Below are 26,649 nucleotides of genomic sequence, written 5' to 3' on the forward strand. Positions count from 1 at the left end.
TCCCATGCATTACAGCCACCAAGTTGTGCAGGGGCTGCAGCCTTTGTCCTATAGGGTCCCCAGGCCGCTGGCACTCACCCTTGGCGCTTGAATCTCTGTGCATATTGTACAGCATCTGGGTGGGTCACTTGAGTATCTAACTTGATCTCCACTCAGGTCTTGATCTGATCTCACCATGGTGAGTTCAAGCCCTGCATTGGGCTCCACACTGGATGTGGAACCTACTTAAAAAAAAAAAAAGAATCTATGCATATTGTATTTTAACTTTTAATGAAAATAATATATTTTTCAGGATATTTTATTGACTAGGTAATGCCATTGAAACCTCTTATAAAGCAGGCATTTTGTTTGGTGCTTAATCTTTCCTGTAACTTAAAAATTCCTTTTTTAACATGACTTTTTGTCTGGTGACATATGCATGTCACGTTACTCAAAATCTCAGTCTTGCATTTTAATGTTCAACACTTGGACGTAAACTCATAATGGTAGAGCATTTCACAAGAAATGATAGTGTTAACTCAATCCAGAATGTAGTTTGTGTAATTGTTATAAATTTTAGCTTTATGTTGGCATAGGAAGCTCTTGAAATTCGGTTTTGGGTAATTTTTGAAGTACTAATGAAATATGAGGTCTAAGTATTATTCCGCTTAAAATATTTTGGTAGATATTGCAGCGTTCTGTTTGTCTGTGGAAAGATAATCTGTATTCTTCTTGCATGCCCAAATATAAATGGCAAGAAGGGAAAAAGGAGGCAAGAAAAAAGGCAGTGCAGATTATATTCAAGAAAGAGGGGATGAGAAGACTGCAAAGCAAAGAAGCAACTTAGGAAAAGTTAATTGCTTGCTATTTCAAAGATTGGCAGATTTTTCATTGAAATTCAGCATTTTACAAAAAATGTAGAAAGAAAAGAATTGTAAAATTCCAAACACAATTTCTTTATTCTTGGGCAAAACTGTGTTTGATCTATCACTTTTTCTACTTCCCTGAGTGTGATTCCTGTGAACTGGACTTTGGGATTTGGTTTTATATAAAAATTAACTTTTGCCAGTGTTTTCAATCTTCCTATCTTTGTGATATTATGTACAGATACTTGATGTTTTTTATCTTTTTAAAATTTTTATATGTTATAATATATAATAATATAACCTAACTATAATCTAATAATATATAAAATATTTTACATGTTATAAACATATATGATTTTTCATTAACAGATTTAACTCTTTATTAATGAAGGTCGAGAATCAGACACCACTTTTAAATTGTTGAAGGGCACAGAAAATTGAACAAGTCACCAGTAAAATAATCACTATTTACAAAGTGAGCACTTCCATTACAAGACTGCAGCTCCAGAAATAGAACACTCGAGTGTACAAGAAAGAGTCACTTCCCCAAATTGTCCTTGATTGTGACTTCTAGTTTTGCCTAGTCTTTAGCTTTAAATATGTCCACTTTTTCTTGTTTCTTCAACATCATGCCTGTGAAATTTATCCATTCTGTTGCATGTAACAGTGTTCCTTCATTAATATAGTTACTACAGTATTTTTTATATTTATAAAAAATAGAGTGTAGCAATGATCCTTCATTAATATACTCACTACAGTATTCTATTTATAAATACAAAAAATAGAGTTATCTGTTTTATTATTTTTAAAAATTTTATGTTATTTTTTCAGTGTTCCAGGAGTCATTGTTTATACACCACACTTAGTGCTCCATGTTTTAAGGACATTAAATGTCCTTAATACCCACCACCAGGCTCACCCATCTCCCCAGCCCCCTCCCCTCCAAAACCCTCAGTTTGTTTCTCAGAGTCCACAGTCTCTCAAGCTTCCTCTCCCCCTCCGATTTCCCCCAATTCACTTTTCCTTTCCTTCTCCTAATGTCCTCCATGTTATTCTTTATGCTTCACAAGTAAGTGAAACCATATGATAATTGACCTTTTAAAATTAACTTATAATGTATTATTTGTTTCAGGGGTACAGGTCTGTGATTCATCAGTTTTACACAATTCACAGCACTCACCATAGCACGTACCCTCCCCAGTGTCCATCATGTTTTACATCATAGATGGAAAGAGAAAAGGCTGAGTAGTTTAGTTACCTTTAGTTTATTTAATTTGGAGGGTAATGAAGTCATGTGATTCAAAAAGTCTAAGAAGGTGGGTGTTCATCATTCTTTACCATAAAGGAAATGCAAATTAAAACTACACTAAAATATCACCTAACACGTGTCAGAATGGCTAAAATAAACAGCACAAGAAACAAAAGGTGTTGGCAAGGATGTGTAGAAAAAGGAACCCTCATGCAGTGTTGGTGGGAATGTGAACTGATGCAGGAAACAGAATGGAGGTTCCTCAAAAAGTTAAAAATAGAACTACCCTACCACCAGAATTGCACTATTGGGTATTTACCCAAAGAATAAAGAAACATTAATTCTGAGAGATACCTTGCACCCCCGTATTCATAGCACCATTATTTACAGTAGCCAAGATATAGAAGCAGCCCAGGTATCCACTGATGAATGAATAAAGATGTGGAATATATACACAATGGAATATGAATCAGCCAAAGAAAGTGAAATCTTGCCATTTACAGTGACTTGGATGGAGCTAGAGAGTATGCCAAGAGAAATGTCAGTCAGAGAAAGACAAATACCATGTGATTTCACTTATATGTGGAATTTAAAAAACAAATTGAGCAAAGGAAAAAGGAGAAAGAGAGAGGCAAACCAAGAAGTAGACTTACAGAGAACAAACTGATGGTTACCAAAGGGGGCAGAAATAGCTGAAATAGGTGATTAAGGACTGCACTTGTGATGAGTACCAGTTGTTGTGTGGAAGTGTCAAATCACTATATTGTACACCTGAAACTAATATAACACTGTATGTTAACTAACTTGAATGAAAGTAAAAACTTTAAAAAAAGAAGAAAAAAGAAGGTACACAGTGAAGAATTCCACTTCATCTATTTGCGTAGTTCCCAGTAGGACTTGCAAAGGAAATCATTTTTTACTAATTTGTTTTATATCCTCTTTGACTTAATTTCTGAATGTACAAGCACACATGAGTGTTCTTATTTTCCGTTTTATACACAAATCATAGCACATTATATATACTTCTGTACCTGAAAAAAGTAGCAAAAATACTCTAAAATGTAGCTTTTATTTCTTGTAGCATTGTCATTAAAAACATAAGTGAGACTTGTACATTTTAGCTTATGCTTTGTTTTTAAAGGTTTTGCATTTATTTGTCAGAAAGGAAGAGAGTGTGCACACAAACAGGAGAGCAACACACAGAGGGAGAAGCAGGCTCCTAGCTGAGGAAGGAGCCCAATATGGGACTAAGACCCAGGAACCTGGGATCATGACCCGAGCCAAAGAAAGGCCCAACCACCCAAACCATCCAGGCATTCCACTACGTGTTTTTATATATCAGTTAAATTTACATAATAGTACAGTAAGGATTTCCATTTTGAAAAAAATGTGAATTTTAGTTTATTTGTGAATGATCTTTTGCTGTTACTATAGGTAAGGAGATAGGTATACCACAAAGATAATCTTTTCTTCCAGAGGAAGAATTTTTAGTGTTAGTTAAACATTCTGTTGATCTAAGACACTGTTCTAAGCTTTAAGGTATTATTTCATTTAATCCTTGGAAAATTCTTTAGGCTGGATCTTTTTCTCATTGTTTTATAGCCAGTTAATTGGCATAGCTGAAGTTGAAACCTCAGTCTCTTTGATGGCAAAGCCCAGGTCCTTTTCTCTCCATTTTGAAAATTATGTGGGCTGCTTTCTTGAATGTTACATAGAAACTTGAAAATAAGGGATATGATTTCTTTTTGGAGTATGGAATTGATAGTTATCAATCAAATCTAACATACTACTATGTTATGAGGTTCCTGTGTCTTCATTTATGTTCATCTGTTTGTTCTGTCATTTTTTGAGTAGGTCTCAAAGTCTGAAATTAACACTATTTTCTTTGATACCTTCTAATTCTGTTCTATGGCCATTACTATTTAGGATATAGATGAATTTATCTCTTTTAACTTCATTGTAAATGTATCCTTTAGCATTTTTATTAAGTGTTCCCTTTTTGACCTGGATTTTGTTTTGTTTGACATAGTTTCACAACCCTTGTTTTCTCATTATTACCATTTGTTGTTATATTCTTTGTTTAACTTTTTATTTTCAAGCCTTCCAAATCACTTTGTTTGGGGTATATGTCTTAATTTCATAGAGTCCTTTTTTCTTTTGTGATCCTGTGTGAAATTTCTTTTTTCAGTAGCTGAGTTAAACCTACCCATCTGTATTCATTGATAGGATAGATTTAATTGATCTGATAGGTTTGATTGGTCTTGATTCTGTCACAATTTTTTGTTTTTATTTTTCTAGGTTTTTCACTTTGTGGTTGCTTTGTGAGTATGTAGTTTGGGTTTTTAGAAAAGTTTATATTTTTAGGGGCGCCTGGGTGGCTCAGTGGGTTAAAGCCTCTGCCTTCGGCTCAGGTTATGATCCCAGGGTACTGGGATCGAGCCCCGCATTGGGCTCTCTGCTCAGCGGGGAGCCTACTTCCTCTCTCTCTCTCTCTCTCTCTCTCTCTCTCTCTCTCTGCCTACTTGTGATCTCTGTCTGTCAAATAAATAAATAAAATCTTTTTTTTTAAAGAAAAGTTTATATTTTGCTCTCTAACTATTCTTAAAGAATTCTTTAGTGAAATTCCACAACTGAAAATTGTATATAATAAATGAACTAGTTTTATCTCATTGAGAATTAAAACTTTATATATATGAAAGTATCCATATTAGGGTCAGTTTATTTGAGGTCTTGATTTTATTCATGAGGTTGATTTCCCCTTTACATATTTCAGCATTCTAGATAGAATGTGTTGAGGTTTTTAAATTATAACTTACACTTACCTTTTTGTGTCTGGTACATTTGCCAGTACCTTGAGTCTGGGGAATGGCAAGTTACCTGTGCTTATAGTCAAGTTCCAGCCAGGCTTTACCAAAATACTACTGTATTATTTGATAATTTAACGTGTACATAATGGCATATGAAACTACCTTTCCGGGACACCTGAGTGGCTTAGTCATTTAAGTGTCATCTTTCGGCTCAGGTCATGATCCTAGGCTCCAGGGATCTGGCTGTGCATTGGACTCCTTGCTCAGTGGGAAGCCTGTTTCTCCCTGTCTCTCTGCCGGTAGCTCCTCCTGCTTGTGCTTTCTCTCTCTCTGTCAAAAAAATAAATGAAAATCTTTTAAAAACATAAAATAAATAAAATAAAATACCTTTCCTTTTAAGCTATATCTTGATATATGAAGTGAAAGGTTTTGGGCCAAGGATCAAATTATTAAAATATTTACATCTGAAAATTGAAATTACAAGGAAAGTGGTGTTAGGTATATAGCCATCCCTGGCGTCAGGTTTTTAATTTGTTTTTGAAGTTATTTTGTTATTAAGGTAAGAGATGTTTGAATTTTTGATTGTTTGAATTTTTTAGACTTTATAAAGAAAGAAGCCAACATTTTGGTGACTGTCTCTCCAGATATATTGCTAAGCATAGTTTTACAGAAGCTGGCCCTAGTTATAAACAGAGAATCGTTTTTTTGGTATCTAATTTTTTTAAAAGACCTAAGTAAACCTTACATATATTTTTTTTTTCTCTTTCAGCGTTGTTGTCCAGACATGGTAAATAAATTTTTGGAAATGATTAAAGCAGAACTTGCTATTACTGAAAATAAAAAAAACGGTGCAGAGAAAGGAAAATTGATCATGTTAGTTAGTGACTTTTACTATGGAAGACATGAAGGAGCTATTGATGATGAACAGAAGACTTACACAACCTTTAAATGCTTCAGTTGCTTGAAAGTTCTTAAAAACAATATTAGGTATGTAAATATTTATTTCTCTTTCTGTCTGAAAATTGGAATGCTACTGATATAAATATCATATCTTTATTTTTCTGTGCTATCCTAGATAAGCTATTTTAGGAGTTTGACACGTGGATCCCCTTCATTGTATTTCTTTAATACAACTTAAGGGCAAAATTTATTTTAACTTAGAGAAAAATCACTTGTCTATATTTATCATCGAATTCATAATTTTCAATGAGGTGTTTTTATTATTAAGCTTCTTTTGAATCTGCTTTGCCTATCACAGGAAGAACTATTTTATCCATTTTGACCTCTTCCATGTTATTCTTATTTAATACTCTAGTTTTTCACTTCATATTATCATCTTTATCACATTAACCTTGCAGAGAAAGTGACACTTTTGATGATCTTCTTTAGAGAAGTGCCAGTTTATGAAACATGTCTGCTTTGAGTTTTTAATTTAACACATTTTAAAAGTAGAGATTTAATTTTTAGTTTTAAAGATTTTGAAGATTTATATGTTATGCTTTAAATTTTAGGAACTTTCACTTTGCAGTCTTTGAGGAATATGGCATATTATGTATCTACAATCCTAGTAAAGTCTGGGATGGCAAATTGATGGTTTTAGAGGATGATAGAAGCTGATAGTTCAAGATTTCTACTCTCTGCCCTGTCAAGATATTGTAGGATTATTTTTTCCTGCATTAAGTGTCACTAAAACCAGTTAGGGATATTTTATTCTGAGAATTGTTTTGTGAGGGGGTTGCTTTTTCCCACATCTCCATCTGCTGGTTTGAGAAACGTGCACTGCCGATGGGGGCAGTGTAATAATTGAGAGATAGCTAGTTAGTTAACCGATCACTTTATACAGATAGATTTTATTTATTACTTAAAGTTATGAGCTGAAAGGTTAATGGCTTATGACCTTTATATGTAAATATTTAGCCAAAACTAGGACTTTTTTAAAAAACGGATTTTAATAGAGATGATGTTAAAATTAAAGGGGGTGGTTACCTGGCTGGTTCAGTTGGCAGAGCATGTGATTCTTCATCTGAGGGTCATGAGTTCAAGCCTCACATTGGGTGTGGAGCCTACTTAAAAAAATTAAAGGAGAAAAAAATATTTCAGAGTGTACCATGAGCAGGAGATGTAAAAAGATAAGTGTTAAAGCCTGTGTATTATGATTGCTACCTAGGTTGATGACACTATCACTTCAAGATTATATCCTTTTGGGACTCATAATGAGTAACTGTGAATATTTGACTCAGTATTAAAATTGTTACTTTGAATAACTTTGAAATTTAGTAAAAAGTTTTAATAAGCGCTCTGAAATAGATCTGCCTTTTTATATTTTACTCTCTGCCACCGAAGGTCATAATTCCTTCTTATAAGAAACCTCTTAGGGGGAGCCTGGGTGGTCCAGTGGCTTAAGCCTCTGCCTTCAACTCAGGTCATGATCTCAGGGTCCTGGAATCAAGCCCTGCATTGGACTCTCTGCTTGTCAGGGAGCCTGCTTCCTCCTCTCTGCCTGCCTCTCTGCCTACTTGTGATCTCTTTCTGTCAAATAAATATATAAAACCTTGAAAAAAAAGAAACCTATTAGGGAATCTGATAGTGGAATGTAGAGCTAAAAAGTGGACTGTGCTTCAGAGGGCATGGTCTATGAAAAATGAAGTGCTTGTGCTCACAGTAAACCAGCACTATTAAATAAAACAAAAAGGTTCTTGTAATCAAGAAAAATCATCATAATTAAAGGTATTAAAATTTCTACTACTTGCATTTAGAAACCAAAGCACAAATAAAAATATTAATTTGTCATTAGGCAGCTGACAACCTATTGTATATCTTTGAAAGATTTCTCTCGGGACTGTGTAGGTGCTTTTGGTGATAAGATTTTCTTTCCATAGGGATTTTATTTTCAAATGTAAATAGTACTTTGTGTATGGAAAAGAAGCCTGTTGTCCTTTACAAAATTTTTTAAAGGTTTTATTTATTTATTTATTTGAGAGAGAGATAGCGAGAGAGAGAGAGACAGACAGAGAGAAGGAGCGGGGAGAAGAGGGAGAAGCAGGCTTCCCTCTGAGCAGGGAGCCTGACTCGAGACTTAATCCCAGGACCCTGGGATCATGACCTGAGCTGAAAGCAGATACTTAACTGACTGAGCCACCCAGGAGCCCCTTTTTACAAAATTTTTTAAAATCTGAAGTAATGAAGAGTTCTAGCAAATTAGTGGTATTTCATATGAACTGTAGAAATGGATTGTTTTAAAACAAAGATGCAAAGAAAGTTGTTTACTGAGCCACTTAATGAAAGTGATTATTGGGACTAGTGGATGGCTCAGTTGGTTAAGAGTCTGCCTTCAGCTCAGGTCATGATCCCTGGGTCCTGGGATCGAGTGCCGCATCGATCTTGCTCTGCCTGCCCCTCCCCCTACTTCTGCTTGCTTGCTCTCTCTGACTGACAAACAAATAAATGTGGTTATTTCAAGTGCACACTTTTCTAGAGGACTCTAAGACTTTGGAGATATTATTTTGAGTACTACAACTGCATTTTTACCATTTAGGTTCAAATCTTTATTTAAGAGGTTTTTTCCCTTGATTATAAATCTGAATATTTGTACCTGTTGACAATCACTTACAGGTTTATGAACCACATGAAGCACCATTTGGAACTTGAGAAGCAGAACAGTGAGAGCTGGGAAAACCACACTACCTGCCAGCATTGTTACCGTCAGTATCCCACACCATTCCAGCTGCAGTGTCACATTGAGAGTACACACACTCCCCATGAGTTTTCTAGTAAGTCACAATTTTATTGAAGTCTTGAACAGTAATTTTTTTTTTGGTCATCTAAACTATGAGGAATCCTTAAGAATTCTGATTAGAAACCTAAAAATGAGAAATGGACTTTGGATTTGAGGGCACAGTTTAAAGACAGGTTTTCACTTATATAAACTTTTCGATAGAGTTGCTTTTTAAAACTGAAGTCCCTCTTGTACATAGAAACTTCTTTTGCATAACTCATGCGTTCATTATGTATAGGGGGCTAAGTTAGGGTTCTCTGGTTTGCAAGTATGAAATCGTTAGTCTTGATTTATACTCTCATAAGAAAAGTAACCACAATGATAATTAAAAATCACAGAGTCTGGGGTTAGCTAGGATTTAAATTCCAGTTCTGCATCTTAATATAGCTGTGAGATTTTAGGCAAGTTACTTAATCTTTCTGTGCCTCAGGTTCCTCATCTGAAAAATGGGGGTAAAATAGCAGTATTCTGTCAATGATGGCATGAGAGGTAAGCTAATATAAGTAGAGTCCGTGGAACAACATTACAGAGTTAACAACTATGGAACTATTGGAGCCATCACCACTGTTACTGTTACTACTTATTGCTATTGTTGTGGATGTACAAAATTACTCTTTTATTTATTATACATCTGTAAAATAGTAATGTGGTTTTTTTTTTTCCTACTTTCAGCGATTTGCAAAATCTGTGAATTATCATTTGAAACAGAGCATGCTCTTTTGCAACATATGAAGGATACTCATAAACCCGGTGAAATGCCATATATTTGCCAGGTACACATACATTTTATCATGTACTTAGGTACTTGTTTTAGTTTCATGTGCTACAAAATAGTATTATTCTATTGATCTTTTTAATAACTGTTAGAATAAAATGAATTACTAAAATCTTCAATAGTGGAAGCTCCCTTGATATAACTCATATAGGTGTTGATGGTTTGGACTTGGACTAGAGGCTATGGTTTACTGACCCCTGTACTAGACAAACAGAATACCCTGCTGGAGAAGACAAATATGTGGATTTTCTTACCATGTACAGAAGAACATAGACATGGCAGAGAAATAGGAAATGCTGTTAGTTATGGGGAACTTAGCTAAATGCTTTGGAACTTGTATTTTTCCAGAATTTGAAGTGGTCCCCAATTAGATAGTAAGATAAGAAAAATTGCCTCTTGCCATAGCCTGGATGCTGTCTAAAATCCAAAGAAAAGAATATTCTATTTTATGTAGCAGGAAAAACTTTCTCAGACAAGAGATGTCAGAGTTTGAAAATTCAAGCAAGTTAGGGGGGATAGTAGACCTGAAAAGAAGGAAATCTGGTTATATTTAGGAATATATCCCTAAACTTCAAAAGATAACTTTTCTTTTTCAAGGATTATACTTATTATTTCCAGTGCTAGAATTCTTGGTTGTATAGGCAACAGAGCTGAATTAGTAGTGCATGATATTCCTCTTAAACGAATGACTTGACATTGCTACTTTGATGTAATCGTGTTTCAGTTATGAACTTTGAAGTTAAACTAAACCCTCTTTGTATTTCTAGGTGTGCCAGTTTAGATCATCATCATTTTCTGATGTAGAAAGTCATTTTAGAGCATCTCATGAAAACACTAAGAACTTGCTATGTCCATTTTGCCTCAAAGTTAGTAGAATGGCAACTCCCTACATGAATCATTACATGAAACATCAGGTGAGATTTAGCAGTTATTTGCTCATTTTGTCTTAGTAAAAAGGTAGATATATAAAACTTTGAGCATTGGTTAGATTTGTTCTAAAAGGAAAGTTAAGTGATTCCAAGTGACACAATTAATTTACAATTTATGCTGAATGACTTGTGAAACTTCCATTTCTTTTCTTTGTCTGCCTCCCAGTGGTGATGAGGCTCTTGACTAGTGAAGATTCAGAAGCTTAGGTAGAAATAGGAACCCTGGAGTGGAAGGGAAGAGGAAAGATGGATGAAATATTTAAGTTGACTATTTCAGGGATCTAAGAGTGGTGAAAATGGGAATGATTTTGAAGGTAGTTAATCAAGAGCAAGAAAGAGGAGGTGTTGGAACTAGAGATTAAGACTGAGGACTCATTCTTCTTTTTTCCTCCTCTTCAAACTTCATTTCCACTTTATAACTTACTTTTCATTATGAAAAGACATGTGGTTGTTATTAGCAACCCAGAATGGTCTTTTGTAGCAGCAAGTGACAAAGAAAACAGCAATGACACTTATTTCTAAATATGTGAACTATGCCAAAGAGCTACATTTAGGTTATAACTTGTTTCTGGTTGATTTTTGCCAGTTCTGCTATGTAGTTTCTGGAATACCAGTGTTAGTGCTTGCCCCTTTCTCTTGAATTCTCATTTTATCCTTGCTGGGTCTTTTCCTGACACAATTAGACCATCCTTTAGTTAGGCTGAAAACTATGATGAAACAGTAAGCCTATTCTTGAGTGTTTGAAAGAGCAGCAGTACCTTTGCCAAAATTAGAAGTCAGTGAGTTTACTAAATATGATTTAGTTTACTAAAGTTTACTAAATATGATTATGTAATCAAGTTTTGTCTCCTCAGCTCATTACATTTTCTTATTATTGATTGCATTGTCATGGCCAATTTACTCAGCATTGGTGCTAACATGGTTTTCAGTTCTAGTCATTAGATGATCATGAAATCAACTTGTTAATTGAAAAAAATTTACAAAATTAGAATATCCAAGTATGTTCAGAATCACCTATGTTATGACTGGGATGGTTCCAACATGCTGGCATGACATCTCACCCTTAAAGAACCTCAGGTAAAATCTTTCTATTCTGGAGTTTCCCCAACGGTTTTCCATCAGATGTTAATAGATGTCCCACTCTAAAATTGCTCCTGGGAAAAGAAATTCAGTAAATGGATAGATTTATAAAATTAACAGGTTTTTTTTTTTAATTTTAAGATTAGAGCTTTTAAAATGCTGGAAAACCTCATAAATCTCCAAGGAAGGGATATTGTATAGACTGTCCCCAATACTTATTTAACCATTTATTTGCACAATACCTATTAACATTTCTTGAGAAATAGTTTGGAAAATGCTGGTCTCGGTTCTTTATTCCATCTTTTGACCTTTGATTTTGAAAGAAAGAATGAGATATAAAACAGCTCTAACTACTTCATTATGAAGCTTTTAACACAGTGCTTTCTGCCGTGCTTTCCTAAGCTCCAGAGTGAGGTATAGATGTAACAGAGTAATAGTATCCTTAGAAAGGTAAGAAAGAGATGGGTGGACCTGGTATGGGGACTGTGTCTCTTAAAAGTGGTTTACCTGATCTGTAGTCACTCTTCATACCCTGAATTGTATGTCTTCATTTGCCAGGTGTATAAGGAAGAGTTAACCCAGCAGGTGTGAGTTGTTCAAATTCTGTACATTTTCATAAGTACTTGCATACTTCCATAATTGGCCCTTGGCTAACTCCTGGAAACCGAGCCTTTGTTATTAATTGATGAGGGTTTTTCATGTCTGGAACCTAAGCCAAATTTTACCAGCTTTTCTGGATCATTTGTACCAAAAGTACGATTATGGTGAACACCTGCTTTTCCTCTGGGAGACTGAAGATTTGGTGACTAAACCTTGTTAACAAAACAAAACAAAACAAAACAAACCTCTGGCCTCTTAGACTCAAGAGAGCTTTCCTGGTAAAAAGCACTTGATACATGTTGCTGCAGTTAGTTGCTGGGGGATTGACTGAGTCATGTAGTCATGTACTGGGCAACTCCACTGGGAAAGGGTGCTTGGAAACTGGTGCTAGTATCCTCCAGACTCCACCCAATGTCCTTTAATCCTGCTCTGTATCCTTTCACTATAATAAATCGTTATCTATGAGTTTAACAACTTCTAAGTCCTACAAGTTCTGGGAGTAGTCTTGAGGACTACTGACACAACATTGGTGCCCAGTTTTTGAGTTTGGAGTACCTAAGAGTTAGGCGGTCAGCAGTCAACAGAGGACAACAGAGGAAAGACTCTATTTTTTTTTTAAAGATTTTATTTATTCGACAGAGAGATCACAAGTAGGCAGAGAGGCAGACAGTGGGAGAGGGGGAAAGCAGGCTCCTCGCTGAGCAGAGAGCCCGATGTGGGGCTCAATCCTAGGACCCTGAGATCATGACCTGAACCAAAGGCAGAGGCTTAACCACTGAGCCACCCAGGTGCCCCAAGGAAAGACTCTCTGAATCAGAAGGATCATCAAGCATTTTTCAAAGCACTTGCAGTTTACATAGTTGTTCACAGAAGACTCAAAAACTGTCACTGAGCAAGATTATACTTGTAATTGAGATAATGTAAGTATGATTTTAAATATTAGGAATTATTGAATATATGGCTCATTTTATTCTTTTTAAAGACTTTAGTTGTAACCTTTTCCTAAAAGGAATATATTATCATGTCTGAAGTGATTTTAGAGCTAACAAATACAGTTCGCACAACTTTTAAGAAAGGATGAGGGACCTTAGATATGTCGAGTATTCTTACTAGATCTTTAAAAAAATCAAAAGTAAATATATACTAATCACTTGCAGTATGACAGTCACAGTGTTTTTACTTCCATTATTTTGTTTTAGTCCTCTCAGCCACCCTATAAAATAGGTATGTGGTCATTTTCATTTCATCGATGAGGAAACAAAGATTTAGAGAGAATAAGTTACTTGCCCAGTGTCATATTCTCTAATAAAGCGCAAAGCCAAAAATAGACTTAAAGCCCAAGGTTTTACTAGAGTCATATCCTTTACTGAAGCTAAGTCTCAAAGCAGATGTTACAGATAGTCAGAATTAGCCTTCAGAATTCTTCAGATCACCCAAACAATACAGTGTGTTTGTCAGGAAGTTCAGATGAAACAAGTTATTCTCTATCCTTGAAACAGATCACCAATTTTTTGGTTGAATGTCGTATTATTTAAAGATGTACTATATTATCCTCCTTACCACATCTCAAGCATACATGCATTAAGATATGCAAGACTTGAGTCCAACTAAGGGAATAGTAGCTTAATGTCTCCCATCCCAGGGTGCTGTGTAAATGCTCATTCAATGAAATGGCAGACATTTTCAACTAGTTAAATTGTGCCTGCTTCTCTTGTGCACGCTCTGTCAGTCTCTTGCTGTCTGCCTCACTATTTATTTAACAAATACTTATTGAGTGCTTAATATATGCCAGGGACTGTTTCACAGAAGTGAGCAAAGCAAAGTTTGTGCTCTCTGGAATTTGCATTGCAGTGAAAAAAAGTATGTGTATTATGTCTGAATGTTTATGTATGCCAGCTGGTGATAAGTACTATGGGAAGAAAACACGTGAGGGCTGTGAGTGCCATGACTTAGGAGGTAAAGGAGCCATATCTGTTTTTTAGATGGGCAAAGAGAGCCTCTCCAGAGTAAATAAGGGGTTAGCTATGTGGGTATCTGGGAGAGAACATTCCAAGGAGAGGGAACAGTAAGTAGGCAGTGAGGTGAGCATATATCTAGATGTTCAAGGAGCAGCAAGAAGGCCAGTGTGGCCGGAGCATGGCAAACAAGTGGGAGGAAGAGTAGTAGGAAAGAAGATCATACCAGTAGAGAGCAGAGCAGATGGCGTAGGGTCTTGTGAGCCAGAGTTAGGATTTTGGGGTGGTATGGAAAGCCATTGGCAGCTTTAAGCATGTGAGAGATGACTCTGGGAACTATGGAGAGAATACACTGTTAGGAGGAAAGAGTGGAAACAAGAAGGCAGGAGGCTATTGTTAGAGTCCACGTGAGTGGTTTGGACTGATACTGTGGCTGAACAGGTGATCGTGAAGGTAGAGCTGACAGATTTTATTAATGAGTTGCTGGATGTGGGGTGTGAAAGACAAGAGTTAAGAGTAACCGAGTTCTTTTGTCCTGAGCCACTACCAAGAATGGTGTTCCCATTATTGAGATATTGGGAAGACTAAGCAAGGAACAGATTTTTTTTTTCCAGGGTGAACAGGGGAAAATTTAGAGTTCAATTTTGTCCATGTGGACTTGAAATACCTATTAGATATCAAGTAGTGATGTGGAGTAGGCAACTGGATGGATACTATTTAAAATCGTGAAACTAGGTGAGGTATAGGTACCAGCAGAGAAAAGACTTCCAGACTGTACTCTGGGGAATTTTCTTTCTGTCCTGTTACCTTGCTGTCTGTTTCTTGACTGAGATCTTTTTCCCTTTCTCCTCTCTTTTAAGCATGTATTAGGTGAATAATCTGTTTACATTGCCTGTACCTATGATATGATCTAATGTACCATACTTTAAAATTGTCTTAAAAATGAACCTAAAACAGTAATATAGAAACATATTTCCATATTGCTTTGAAATTTTTAAAAAAGATTTTATTTATTTATTTGACAGAGCACACACAAGCAGGGGGAGCGGCAGGCAGAGGGAGATGGGGAAGCAGGCTTCCTGCCGAGCAGGGATCCCCGGACCCTGGGATCATGACCTGAGCCGAAGGCAGATGCTTAACTGACTGAGCCACCCAGGCGCCCCTGCTTTGAAATTTTTAAAGAAATTTTATTTATCAAATGCCTGCTGTGCACCAGTAACTGCTAGCTACTTTCGTTTATTTTAACTCATTCGCTTCTCCTAAATGACTGTTTTGTGCTTAACATAGAAATAGTGACGGGCCTGTGGAGATGTAGCTTTGGAGAAAACATTCTTTTGCATTTGTATGTTCTAAATTTACATATAAATATAAAAAATATTTTTAATTAGAGCATATACATAAAGACTGTAATTGTTAATATATATTAGAAGACCCACTAGTTGTGAGCCAATGACTTAGAGCTCTCTTGGGTCCCAATTCGCACCGATAATATAATAATAGGCCTTGAGAAGACCTAGTCAAGGGGTTCTCTGACAGTAGATTGGGATCAGTTGTTCTGATTTGTACTTCTACACGTGTGCTGTTCAGTATCACAGCCACTAGCCACCTGTGTCTATTTAAATTTAAATTAATTAAATTTTTTGGTTATGAGAATTTCAACTTTTTATGAAGCAAATAGAAGTTTTAAAAATTAAAAATAACTTGGTCTTTTCTAGGATAAAAATACAGTATAACTCATTTTCATGGAATCATGTGTTTATACTTCAAATATATTCAAATGAATACATTTGAACATTGAAATGAATGGTTTATAGAGGGCACATACCTCAATATCATCAAATCCATCTATGAAAAACCCACCACAAATATCATTCTCAATGGAGAAAAACTGAAAGCTTTTCCGCTAAGGTCAGGAACATGGCAGGGATGTCCATTATCACCACTGCTATTCAACATAGTACTAGAGGTCCTAGCCTCAGCAATCAGTCAACAAAAGGAAATTAAAGGCATCCAAATCGGCAAAGAAGTCAAATTATCACTCTTCGCAGATGATATGATACTATATGTGGAAAACCCAAAAGACTCCACTCCAAAACTGCTAGAACTTATACAGGAATTCAGTAAAGTGTCAGGATATAAAATCAATGCACAGAAATCAGTTGCATTTCTCTACACCAACAGCAAGACAGAAGAAAGAGAAATTAAGGAGTCAGTCCCATTTACAATTGCACCCAAAACCATAAGATATCTAGGAATAAACCTAACCAAAGAGGCACAGAATCTATACTCAGAAAACTATAAAGCACTCATGAAAGAAATTGAGGAAGACACAAAGAAATGGAAAAATGTTCCATGCTCCTGGATTGGAAGAATAAATATTGTGAAAATGTCTATGCTACCTAAAGCAATCTACACATTTAATGCAATTCCTATCAAAGTACCATCCATCTTTTTCAAAGAAATGGAACAAATAATTCTAAAATTTATATGGAACCAGAAAAGACCTCGAATAGCCAAAGGGATATTGAAAAAGAAAGCCAAAGTTGGTGGCATCACAATTCCGGACTTCAAGCTCTATTACAAAGCTGTCATCATCAAGACAGCATGGTACTGGCACAAACAGACACATAGATCAATGGAACAGAATAGAGAGCCCAGAAATAGACTCTCAACTCTATGGTCAACTAATCTTCGACAAAGCAGGAAAGAATGTCCAATGGAAAAAAGACAGCCTCTTCAATAAATGGTGCTGGGAAAATTGGACAGCCACATGCAGAAAAATGAAATTGGACCATTTCCTTACACCACACACAAAAATAGACTCAAAATGGATGAAGGACCTCAATGTGCGAAAGGAATCCATCAAAATCCTTGAGGAGAACACAAGCAGCAACCTCTTCGACTTCAGCCGCAGCAACATCTTCCTAGGAACAACGCCAAAGGCAAGGGAAGCAGGGGCAAAAATGAACTATTGGGATTTCATCAAGATCAAAAGCTTTTGCACAGCAAAGGAAACAGTTAACAAATTCAAAAGACAACTGACAGAATGGGAGAAGATATTTGCAAACGACATATCAGATAAAGGACTAGTGTCCAGAATCTATAAAGAACTTAGCAAACTCAACACCCAAAGAACAAATAATCCAATCAAGAAATGGGCAGAGGACATGAACAGACATTTCTGCAAAGAAGACATCCAGATGGCCAACAGACACATGAAAAAGTGCTCCATGTCACTCAGCGTCAGGGAAATACAAATCAAAACCACAATGAGATATCACCTCACACCAGTCAGAATGGCTAAAATCAACAAGTCAGGAAATGACAGATGCTGGCGAGGATGCGGAGAAAGGGGAACCCTCCTACACTGTTGGTGGGAATGTAAGCTGGTGCAGCCACTCTGGAAAACAGCATGGAGGTTCCTCAAAATGTTGAAAATAGAACTGCCCTATGACCCAGCAATTGCACTATTGGGCATTTACCCTAAAGATACAAACGTAGTGATCCAAAGGGGCACGTGCACCCGAGTGTTTATAGCAGCAATGTCCACAATAGCCAAACTATGGAAAGAACCTAGATGTCCATCAACAGATGAATGGATCAAGAAGATGTGGTATATACACACAATGGAATACTATGCAGCCACCAAAAGAAATGAAATCTTGCCATTTGCGACAACATGGATGGAACTAGAGCGTATCATGCTTAGCGAAATAAGTCAAGCAGAGAAAGACAACTATCATATGATCTCCCTGATATGAGGAAGTGGTGATGCAACATGGGGGCTTAAGTGGGTAGGAGAAGAATAAATGTAACAAGATGAGATTGGGAGGGAGACAATTAAGTGACTCTTAATCTCACAAAACTGAGGGTTGCTGGGGGGGAGGGGGTTTGGGAGAAGGGGGTGGGACTATGGACATTGGGGAGGGTATGTGTTTTGGTGAGTGCTGTGAAGTGTGTAAACCTGGTGATTCACAGACCTGTACCCCTGGGGATAAAAATATATGTTTATAAAAAATAAAAAATTATTGAAAAAAAACTTTCATGCTACAAAGGTAAAGGACTCATCACATTTTAATGTAACTGATACAGTTTTCATTTTGATTGCCTATGTGGTAAGAAATACTTTTTTTTTTAAGATCTTTTTTCTTTTTTTTAGTAAATGTCTACACCCAATATGGGATTCAGACTTAAAACCCTGAGACCAAGAGTTGTATGCTCTACTGACTGAGCCATCCAAGCACCCCACAAATACTTTTGAAACACAAATACTAATGCAAGCAGTGTTTTTAAAAATGAAATAATATTTTGGCATTATTTATGATGGGATATGGTAAAATACTGGTTTTTTAAAAATCATTTAGCCGTTACAATTTAGAGCAACTTCAGGTTCCAGGATTTGTGGTGGTAGAAGTTATTATTTCTGATAGTATTTTTAATTTTTTTTTTTTTGTAAACAGAAAAAAGGAGTTCATCGTTGTACAAAATGCAGACTACAGTTTTTGACCTGCAAAGAGAAACTGGATCACAAGACCCAGCATCGGACCTTTATAAAGCCTAAAGAGCTAGAAGGATTGCCTCCTGGTACAAAAGTGAGTTTTAAATATGCTGTATTTTGGGGCATCTGAGTGGCTCAGTGGGTTAAGCCTCTGCCTTCGGTTTGGGTCATGGTCTCAGGGTCCTGGGATGGAGCCCTCTGCTTGGCAGGGAGCCTGCTTCCCTCCCTCTCTCTGCCTGCCTCTCTGCCTACTTGTGAGCTCTCTCTGTCAAATAAATAAATAAAATCTTTAAAAAAATTTTTTTAAAAATATGTTGTATTTTAACATTTTGTGTGATAATACAAGTAAATTCCTGCCTGGCTTTTTTTATAATATTAAAAATTAACTTCTGCTTGTCATTAAGATTTAATTTTAGGTTTTGTCATTCTTTTTTTTTTTTTTTTTAATTTTATTTGTCAGAGAAAGAGAACACAAGCAGGGGGAGTGGCAGGCAGAGGGAGAAGCAGGCTCCCTGCTGAGCAAGGAGTTCAATGGGGGACTCGATCCCAGGACCCTGTGATCATGACCTGAGCCGAAAGTAGACACTTAACCGACTGAGCCACCCGGGTATCCCTTAGGTTTTGTCATTCTTATGTTTGGAAAAAAAAACTAATACCCATTGTTTTTTGAGTTAATTGACACATGCTACATTGGAGCACATCCTTTGTAGTGAGTGCAGCTAGATTAACTATAGACTAAGTCAGTGAGTTGTCTTTGTGTCCCTAGCATCTATCATAGTGCCTTGAATGTCATCCTTTGTTGAAGCTGGTATTATTGAGTCTACTTTCCATTTCTTATATATTCTGTATACATGTCCCTTATTAGAAATACGACTTGCCAGATGCCTGGCTGGCTCAGTTGGTAAGTGCCTGCCTTTAGCTCAGGTCATGATCCCAGGGTCCTAGGATTGAGTCCCGCATCCAGCTCCTTGTATGCTCTCTCGCGCGCACTTTCTCTCAGACAAATAAAATCTTTTTTTAAAAAAAGAAATTTGGTTTGCAAATACTTTCTCTCATTCTGTGGGTTGTCTTGTCAATTTCTTAACATTGTCCTTTGAAATACAAAAGTCTAAAATTTTTATGACGTCCATTTAATCTATGTTTTTCTTTGGTTGTTGTGCTTTTGCTATCGTATGTAAGGAGTCATTGCCCAACCCCAAATCATGGAGATTTACTCCTGTTTTCTTCTAAGAGTTGTAGTTTTAGCTCTTACAGTTGATACATTTTGAGTTAATTTTTGTATCTAGTATGAGGTAGGGGTCCAAATTCATTCTTTTGCATCTAGATATCCAGTTGTGCTGGCACCATTTGTTTGATTAGAGTAATGTTTCCTCCGCTGAGTTGTTTTGGTACGCTTGTCAAAAACCAATGGACTAAGGGTGCCTGGGTGACTCAGTGGGTCAAGCCTCTGCCTTCAGCTCAGGTCATGATCTCAGGGTCCTGGAATTGAGCCCCGCATTGGGCTCTCTGCTTAGCAGGGAACCTGCTTCCCCTCTCTCTCTCTGCCTAGCTCTCTGCCTACTTGTGATCTCTCTCTCTCTCAAATAAATAAATAAAATCTTAAAAAGAAACAGTGGACTATAATGTCGAGGCACACAGTGAACTTTTTAATATTAATGCAAGGATTAATTTTCTAAAATGTGTATATATATTTTGCCTTCTTTTTTATAGGTTACTATTCGAGCCTCAATTGGACCGCTTCATTCAAAACCAGTTACTTCATCTCCCAGTAGTAGCGTTCCAAGCACTTCTTCTTTTCAGCTCTCACCTGCAAAGTCTAAAAGTACAACTGCTAAGAATCCCACAAAATCTAATGCAAGTAAATCTAAGGCAAGTAAGCCTCATGCAACTAAACCTAATGCCAGTAAGCGAGGTAGAGGTGCATCTAAATGCAAGACTAAAACCTCTTACAAGCAAAAGAAACAGCGCAACAGAAAGAATAAAATCAGCATAGCTTTGAAGAACCTAAGGTAATATCTTCTATTCCTGATATGTAATACTAATTGAATATGAAATATTAAAGGTTTGTTTTAATATAATTTATCATATCACAAAGGTCCTTTATGTGGTTACTTCTGATCACTTGTCTGACATAAAGGCTAAGCAGATAATAAAAAGGTACTCTTTACAACCGCTGAGTGGAACTGGAATTGGTGTTCATTGTATAATTATCAATTCCACTAATCTATTTTGTGCTTATATCTTGTGATAGTTGAATTGATTAATGTGATCCCTTTTATTCCAGGGAAACATTAACTGTTTAATTTTTGACACTTATTCTCGCTTATTGTTTCAAATTAAATTTGAGCAACTTCAAATTATGTCTCTACTTAAAGATGTTAATTTAAACATCTTAGTTTCAGTTAATAAAACATTAATAAGGGTTTGCTTTATTATTTCTGTTTCATGATATGTTTTCATCTTTTTTTTCCTGTCTCTATAAGGTGTCGTCGGGGAGTTCACAAGTGCATTGAGTGTCATTCCAAAATAAAAGATTTTGCAAGCCACTTTTCAATATATATCCACTGTAATTTTTGCAAATACAACACTAACTGTAACAAAGCCTTTATAAATCATATGGTGAGGTAAGTTAAACACGTGTACCACCAATCAACATTCCATTTAAGATGTTTGTTTTTTTAAAACTTAAGTTGTCCTATTAGTTGTCACATCAAGGAGCTAAAAGGATTGACTAATAGGGAACTTCTAGGATATTATTTAACATTTTTTCCAGTGTAATAAATCATGAAATTAGGGGGACAGAAATTTTTAAGAGCAGTTAGACCAATGAAATTAGAATAGGTTTGTTTGGTGAATTTGTTTTTTGAGTTTGTTTTTCTAAGTCCTTTAAAATGTGATTATTCTCAAACATAAAATTTTTAATGTTTTCAAAATATTTATCAAATAAATACATGTAACCACATAAGTGTTATCTTCTTCAAAGCAGTCACTTTGAGAGATTCCCGGTTTATCCAAGATGCTAAGACTATTACTGGCGCTCGCATGAGTGCACTCTCCCCTACCACTCCCTCCCTTCTCCCCCTTCCTTTCAACCGTCTTTCTGTTCTTTAGTCTTTCAAGCCATTTATCTTTACATTCATTCAATGAAATGTGAAATGAGAGACTATAGGGATATTCTAGTCATGATGCTACTATTAGAATTCCTTTTCATACATCAATTCAATTTGTATTATTTGAGTGCCTACCATGTACTGTAGGCTTGAGAAGGACTTCTGAGACCACATTACTTTCATTTGGACCTCATTAGTAGCAGCTTGCTTTATTCTTTCAAGAAGGATACTTTTTTTTAAGATTTTATTTATTTATTTGTCAGAGAGAGAGAGGGAGAAAGAACGAGCACAGGCAGACAGAATGGCAGGCGGAGGCAGAGGGAGAAGCAGGCTCCCTGCCGAGCAAGGGGCCGGATGTGGGACTCGATCCCAGGATACTGGGATCATGACCTGAGCCTAAGGCAGCTGCTTAACCAACTGAGCCACCCAGGTGTCCCAAGGAGGATACTTTTTTAATACATAAAATTGTTCAGATATAAATATGCTAAGTTGATTATTCAAACTGAGGTAGTTCCATTTATTTTCAGTCAGAAATAAGATATAACCAATAAAAGTGGTTTATCTTGCAGATCGTAACAAGACCTCTGTTACATGTTCTACCCCCTTCCTTATCACAGTCCCAACTCCGCTCTTCATATACAATATTCATTCATTTTGAATTCTAATGATTTTTAGAGTCTTGACCCTTCTTTCCAGTCCAGCAGCACCAGTCTGACTTCATATCAACCTCACCCTTAAGGTCATCTGTTTTGAATGTTGTTTGTTCTTTATCTTAGAATCCTTTACATCTTCAGACATGTTTAACCTTGCTATCCATGAATCTCTTATCCTTTTCGATCTTTCGCTGTGTTCCTTTCCAAACTACCAACTGCACTTGATTTAATTAGCTCTGAATTTGTGATTTTTAACTTTAATTTAGTTCTTTGTTTTTAAAAATACCTCTTTGTTGTTGTTTTTTTTAATCTACAACATCTTTTTAAATCATTTTCAATACCCTTAGATTTTATTCTGGTCTCTTGGTTTTTAGTCTTGTTCCTACCAATTACTCAGAGGTCATCCTTCTCATTTTTACCAAGATTAACTTTTTTCTACCTCAAGTTTTTCTCCCTTTATCGAGACATTAATCTAAGAAAAAGACATTTCTCACTTTCTGAAAGCAAATCCTGCCCCTTGTGTCTTCCATTTTCTCTATAGCCTTACTCAGTTATTTTGTATCTTCATTTCATCTCTTTCTTTCTACCACATTCCTTCTGCCTGCACATACTTTCAGACATTTTTTTAGGATGAACAAGATTTGCCTTCACTTTGCATATTTTCTTGTCTTCCTTTTACTGTCAACATTTTAAAGAGGTTTTTTTACTCTCTTATTTGCTACTTCTTTCCCTTTGTGATTTGAGTATCACCCCCACCTATTAGTTAAAGCTGCCCCTTTAAAAATTATCAGTCAGTCATATCCTAATCACTAAATGTACTCACTAGTTTTCATTCTTACTTTTCTGTGACTTCTTTAGAATATTTGATACTTTTGATCACTCACTTTTGAAAATCTTCTCCTCAACTTCTCTTACTATGTTACCATCATTTTTTCCTTCCCTTTTGGCTACTCCTCTATTTCATTACCTTTTCTTTTTTTGCCTCAGACATTTTTTTTTCCTTTTAAGTTTTTCATTTAAATTCCAGTATAGTTGACATACAGGGTTACATTAGTTTCGGGCGTACAGTATAGTGATTCAGCAATTCCATGCATTACTCAGTATTCATCATGATAAGTGTGCTCTTACTCCCCATCACCTATTCCACCCATCCTCCACCCAGCTCCCCCTCTGATAACCATCGGTTTGTTCTTGGTCCTTAAGAAAAAAAGCATTTGCTTTTTTCTTAAATTCCACATGAGTGAGATCATACGGTGTTTGTCTTTCTCTAACTTACTTCACCTAGTATTATGTATATCACCTCTAGCCCATCCACTTCATTGCAAATGGCAAGATTTCATTCTTTTTATGGCTGATACATATAAACACACATACACACACCCCACATCTTTATCCATTCTGGACACGTGGGTTGCTTCCATAGTTTGACTATTATAAATAATGCTATAATAACATAGCAGTGCGTGTATCCCTTTGATTTAATGTTTTGCATGTTTTGGGTAAAACCCCAGTAATGCAATTATTGGGTCCTAGGGTAGTTCAGTTTTTAACTTTTGAGGAACCTCCATCTTGTTTTCCACAGTGGCTGCACCAGTTTGCATCCCACCAACAGTGCATGAGGGTTCCTTTTTCTACATCATCTTATCAATACTTGTTGTTTCTTGAGTTTTTGATCTTAGCCATTCCGACAGGTGTGAGGTGATATCTCATTGCAGTTTTGATTTGCATTTTCCTGATAATGAGTGATGCTGAGCATCTTTTCATGTGCCTGTTAGCCATCTGGATGTATTCTTTGGAGAAATGTCTGTACATGTCTTCTGTCCTTAAGTTTCTGAAGATTTTGGTGCTCTCTTGATGTGCCACCATTCATAACGGCTTCCTGAATGTCCACATTCTGCAATTTACCACTCTGCCTCCCAACTACTGCAGTTCTTTCTATACCTTGGTTGCTCTAAACCAGGCCCCAGCAAATCTTTCTCTCAGTATACTGCTGGGAAGAATGCTCATATTTTGCAAATTGAAGTATAATTAACATACAGTTACATTAGCTTCAGGTGTACAATATAATGATTCAACAATTCTGTACATTGTTCAGTGTTCATCAAGATAAGCATACTCTTTTTAAAGATTTTATTTACTTATTTGAGAGACAGCGGAGACAGAGCACAGGCTGGGCAGGGGAGGGGCAGAGGGAGAAGCAGAGATAACATTTGCAAATTTCTTCCCCCATTTAGTAGGATGCCTTTTTGTTTTGCTGATGGTTTCCTTGGCTGTGCAAAGGCTTTTTATTTTGAGGGCAGCTGGTGGCTCTGTCAGCTGGGCTTCAGACTCTTGGTGTCAGCTCAGGTCTTGATCTCAGGGTGGTGAATTCAGGCCCTGTGCTGGTTTCCACACTGGGCGTGGAGCCTACTTAAAAAAAAAAAAAACCAAAACTTTTCTATTTTGGTGTAGTCCCAGTAGTTTAATTTTGCCTTTGTTTCCCTTACCTGAGGAGCCATATCTAGAAAAATGTTTCTACAGCTGTTGTCAAAGAAATTACTGCCTATATTTTCTTCAAGGAGTTTTATGGTTTCAGGCCTCACATTAGATCTTTAATCCACTTTGAGTTTATTTTTGTGTATGGTGTAAGAAATTGGTCCAGTTTCATTCTTTTGTATGTAGCTGTCCAGTTTTTGTAGTACCATTTTTCAAAGACACTGTCTTTTCCCCTATTGTATATTCTTGTGTCCTTTGTCTTAGATTAATTGACCATGGAAGTATGGGTTTATTTCTGGACTCTCAGTTTTGTTCATTGATCTGTGTATCTGTTTTGTGCTAATACCATACTGTGTTGATCACTCCAGCTTTCTAGTATATCTTGAAATCTATTATAATTGTGATGCCTGTGCTTTGTTCTTTTTTAAGATTGCTTTGGCTGAGGTGCCTCCTTAGCGCAGTAGGTAGTGAGTGCATCAGTCTCATAACTTGAAGATTGCTTTGGCTATTGGATATATTTTGCGGTTCCATACAAACTTTTGGATAATTTTTTTCTAGTTCTGTGAAAAATGTTGGTATTTTGACAACAATCACAAATGTTGGTCTTTTATTCTGTGCCAAACGCATGGCTACTCCAATGGAGCTTTAATTCTGCCCCTAAATTATAGGACATTAAATTGGAAAATATTTTTATGATTCTTAAACCCATGGTCATTCTGTCCTCCTGCTTCACATTTTCCATAGCTTCTTCAACTGTCTTCTAGGCCTTCAATACCATACTATCCCAAAATATTCCCGTTGGCCTCAGACTTCCTTTATAACCTTTTCCTAATTTCCAGTGAGGCCCAACCTTCTACTGCATTGTCGTCACACACATGGAGCACTTATTTATTATTAGCCTCATAAAGAACTGGAAGTATCTACTTCTACTTTTCTAAGGGCCTTTGCCTTCCCTCTAATTCAGTGGCGTCTTGCTTACTTTGTTGCCTCAGGTACCTCCCCCTGAATGGTACACCCTGACCCAGTGTGGACTTCTGTTGTAGACTTGAGCTCTGTACCTACAGAGTCTTACTTTCTTAGAGGCTGAGTACCTTTATTCCCAGTCCACACCAACTCTGTAACAAGTCAGGCCTCCCAAATTAATTTCCCCAAACATATAGTTTGTTTCATATTCATATCATTTGTTTCATATTCAGTCTCTAAAGTGGTTTTCCTTATTCTTTGTTATTCCTTGGACTGCCCCTCTCCTTCCCTCTCAGTTTACCTTCTTCTGTGAAGAATCTGATCACCACAGCCACTCATAGGAATCATTCCTTCCTTTGAGTTCTATACCATTCAGCTCTTCTGCCTTATATTAAATGTGTCTGTCTTATCTACTTGAGAGAGCAGTTCTTTGTACTCGGCATGGTACCTATTCTGCAGCTATTTTCATGGGATTATTGCTAGCCAGTATCATTTTTTCCCGATGCATCCATGGTATGCTGGTGATAGTTACCTTTTGTCTAATGATAATCATTGACCTGGTGTGTTGGCTGGATTGGGTCTGTCGGTGCAAGCTAGGGCAGCTAGTATTTCTCAAACTTTAGCTTGCATATGAATCACCACAAAAACTTGTTGAAACTGATTTCTGGGTCTCACTGCCAGCAATTAATTCAGCAGGTCTAGAGTGGGACCTGAGACTTTGTATTTCTGATGAGTTCCCCAGTGATATGGATGCTGTTTTGAACCACACTTTTGAGTAATACTGTGCTATGCCAGTCCTGGCTAATCCTGCCTGACTTTCTAATATAGGAAAGCTTTCCTTATCAATTTAAAAGGGAGTAGTATAGGAATACCTGGGTGGCTCAGTAAGTTAAGTGGTTGACTCTTGATTTTAGCTCAGGCTATGATCTCAGGGT

The 26,649-nt window shown here is 36.6% G+C and overlaps 1 protein-coding gene across 4 annotated transcripts in view; it reads left to right on the forward strand.

The window, feature by feature from the left end:
• ZNF280C (zinc finger protein 280C) overlaps positions 1-26,649 on the forward strand; it is a 66,723-nt gene that overhangs the window by 30,152 nt on the left and 9,922 nt on the right. For all 4 annotated transcript variants that reach the window (XM_045068059.1, XM_045068061.1, XM_045068062.1 and 1 more), the window contains exons 10-16: positions 5,671-5,888; positions 8,514-8,671; positions 9,349-9,449; positions 10,219-10,365; positions 18,476-18,607; positions 20,224-20,522; positions 20,997-21,137. In XM_045068059.1, coding sequence (XP_044923994.1) covers positions 5,671-5,888; positions 8,514-8,671; positions 9,349-9,449; positions 10,219-10,365; positions 18,476-18,607; positions 20,224-20,522; positions 20,997-21,137 — 1,196 coding nt within the window. The remainder of the gene's footprint in view (positions 1-5,670; positions 5,889-8,513; positions 8,672-9,348; positions 9,450-10,218; positions 10,366-18,475; positions 18,608-20,223; positions 20,523-20,996; positions 21,138-26,649) is intronic.

The sequence above is a fragment of the Mustela putorius genome, unplaced genomic scaffold (genome assembly GCF_011764305.1).
Source record: "Mustela putorius furo isolate JIRA1106 unplaced genomic scaffold, ASM1176430v1.1 tig00003899_pilon_pilon_pilon, whole genome shotgun sequence".
Classification (NCBI taxonomy): domain Eukaryota; kingdom Metazoa; phylum Chordata; class Mammalia; order Carnivora; family Mustelidae; genus Mustela; species Mustela putorius.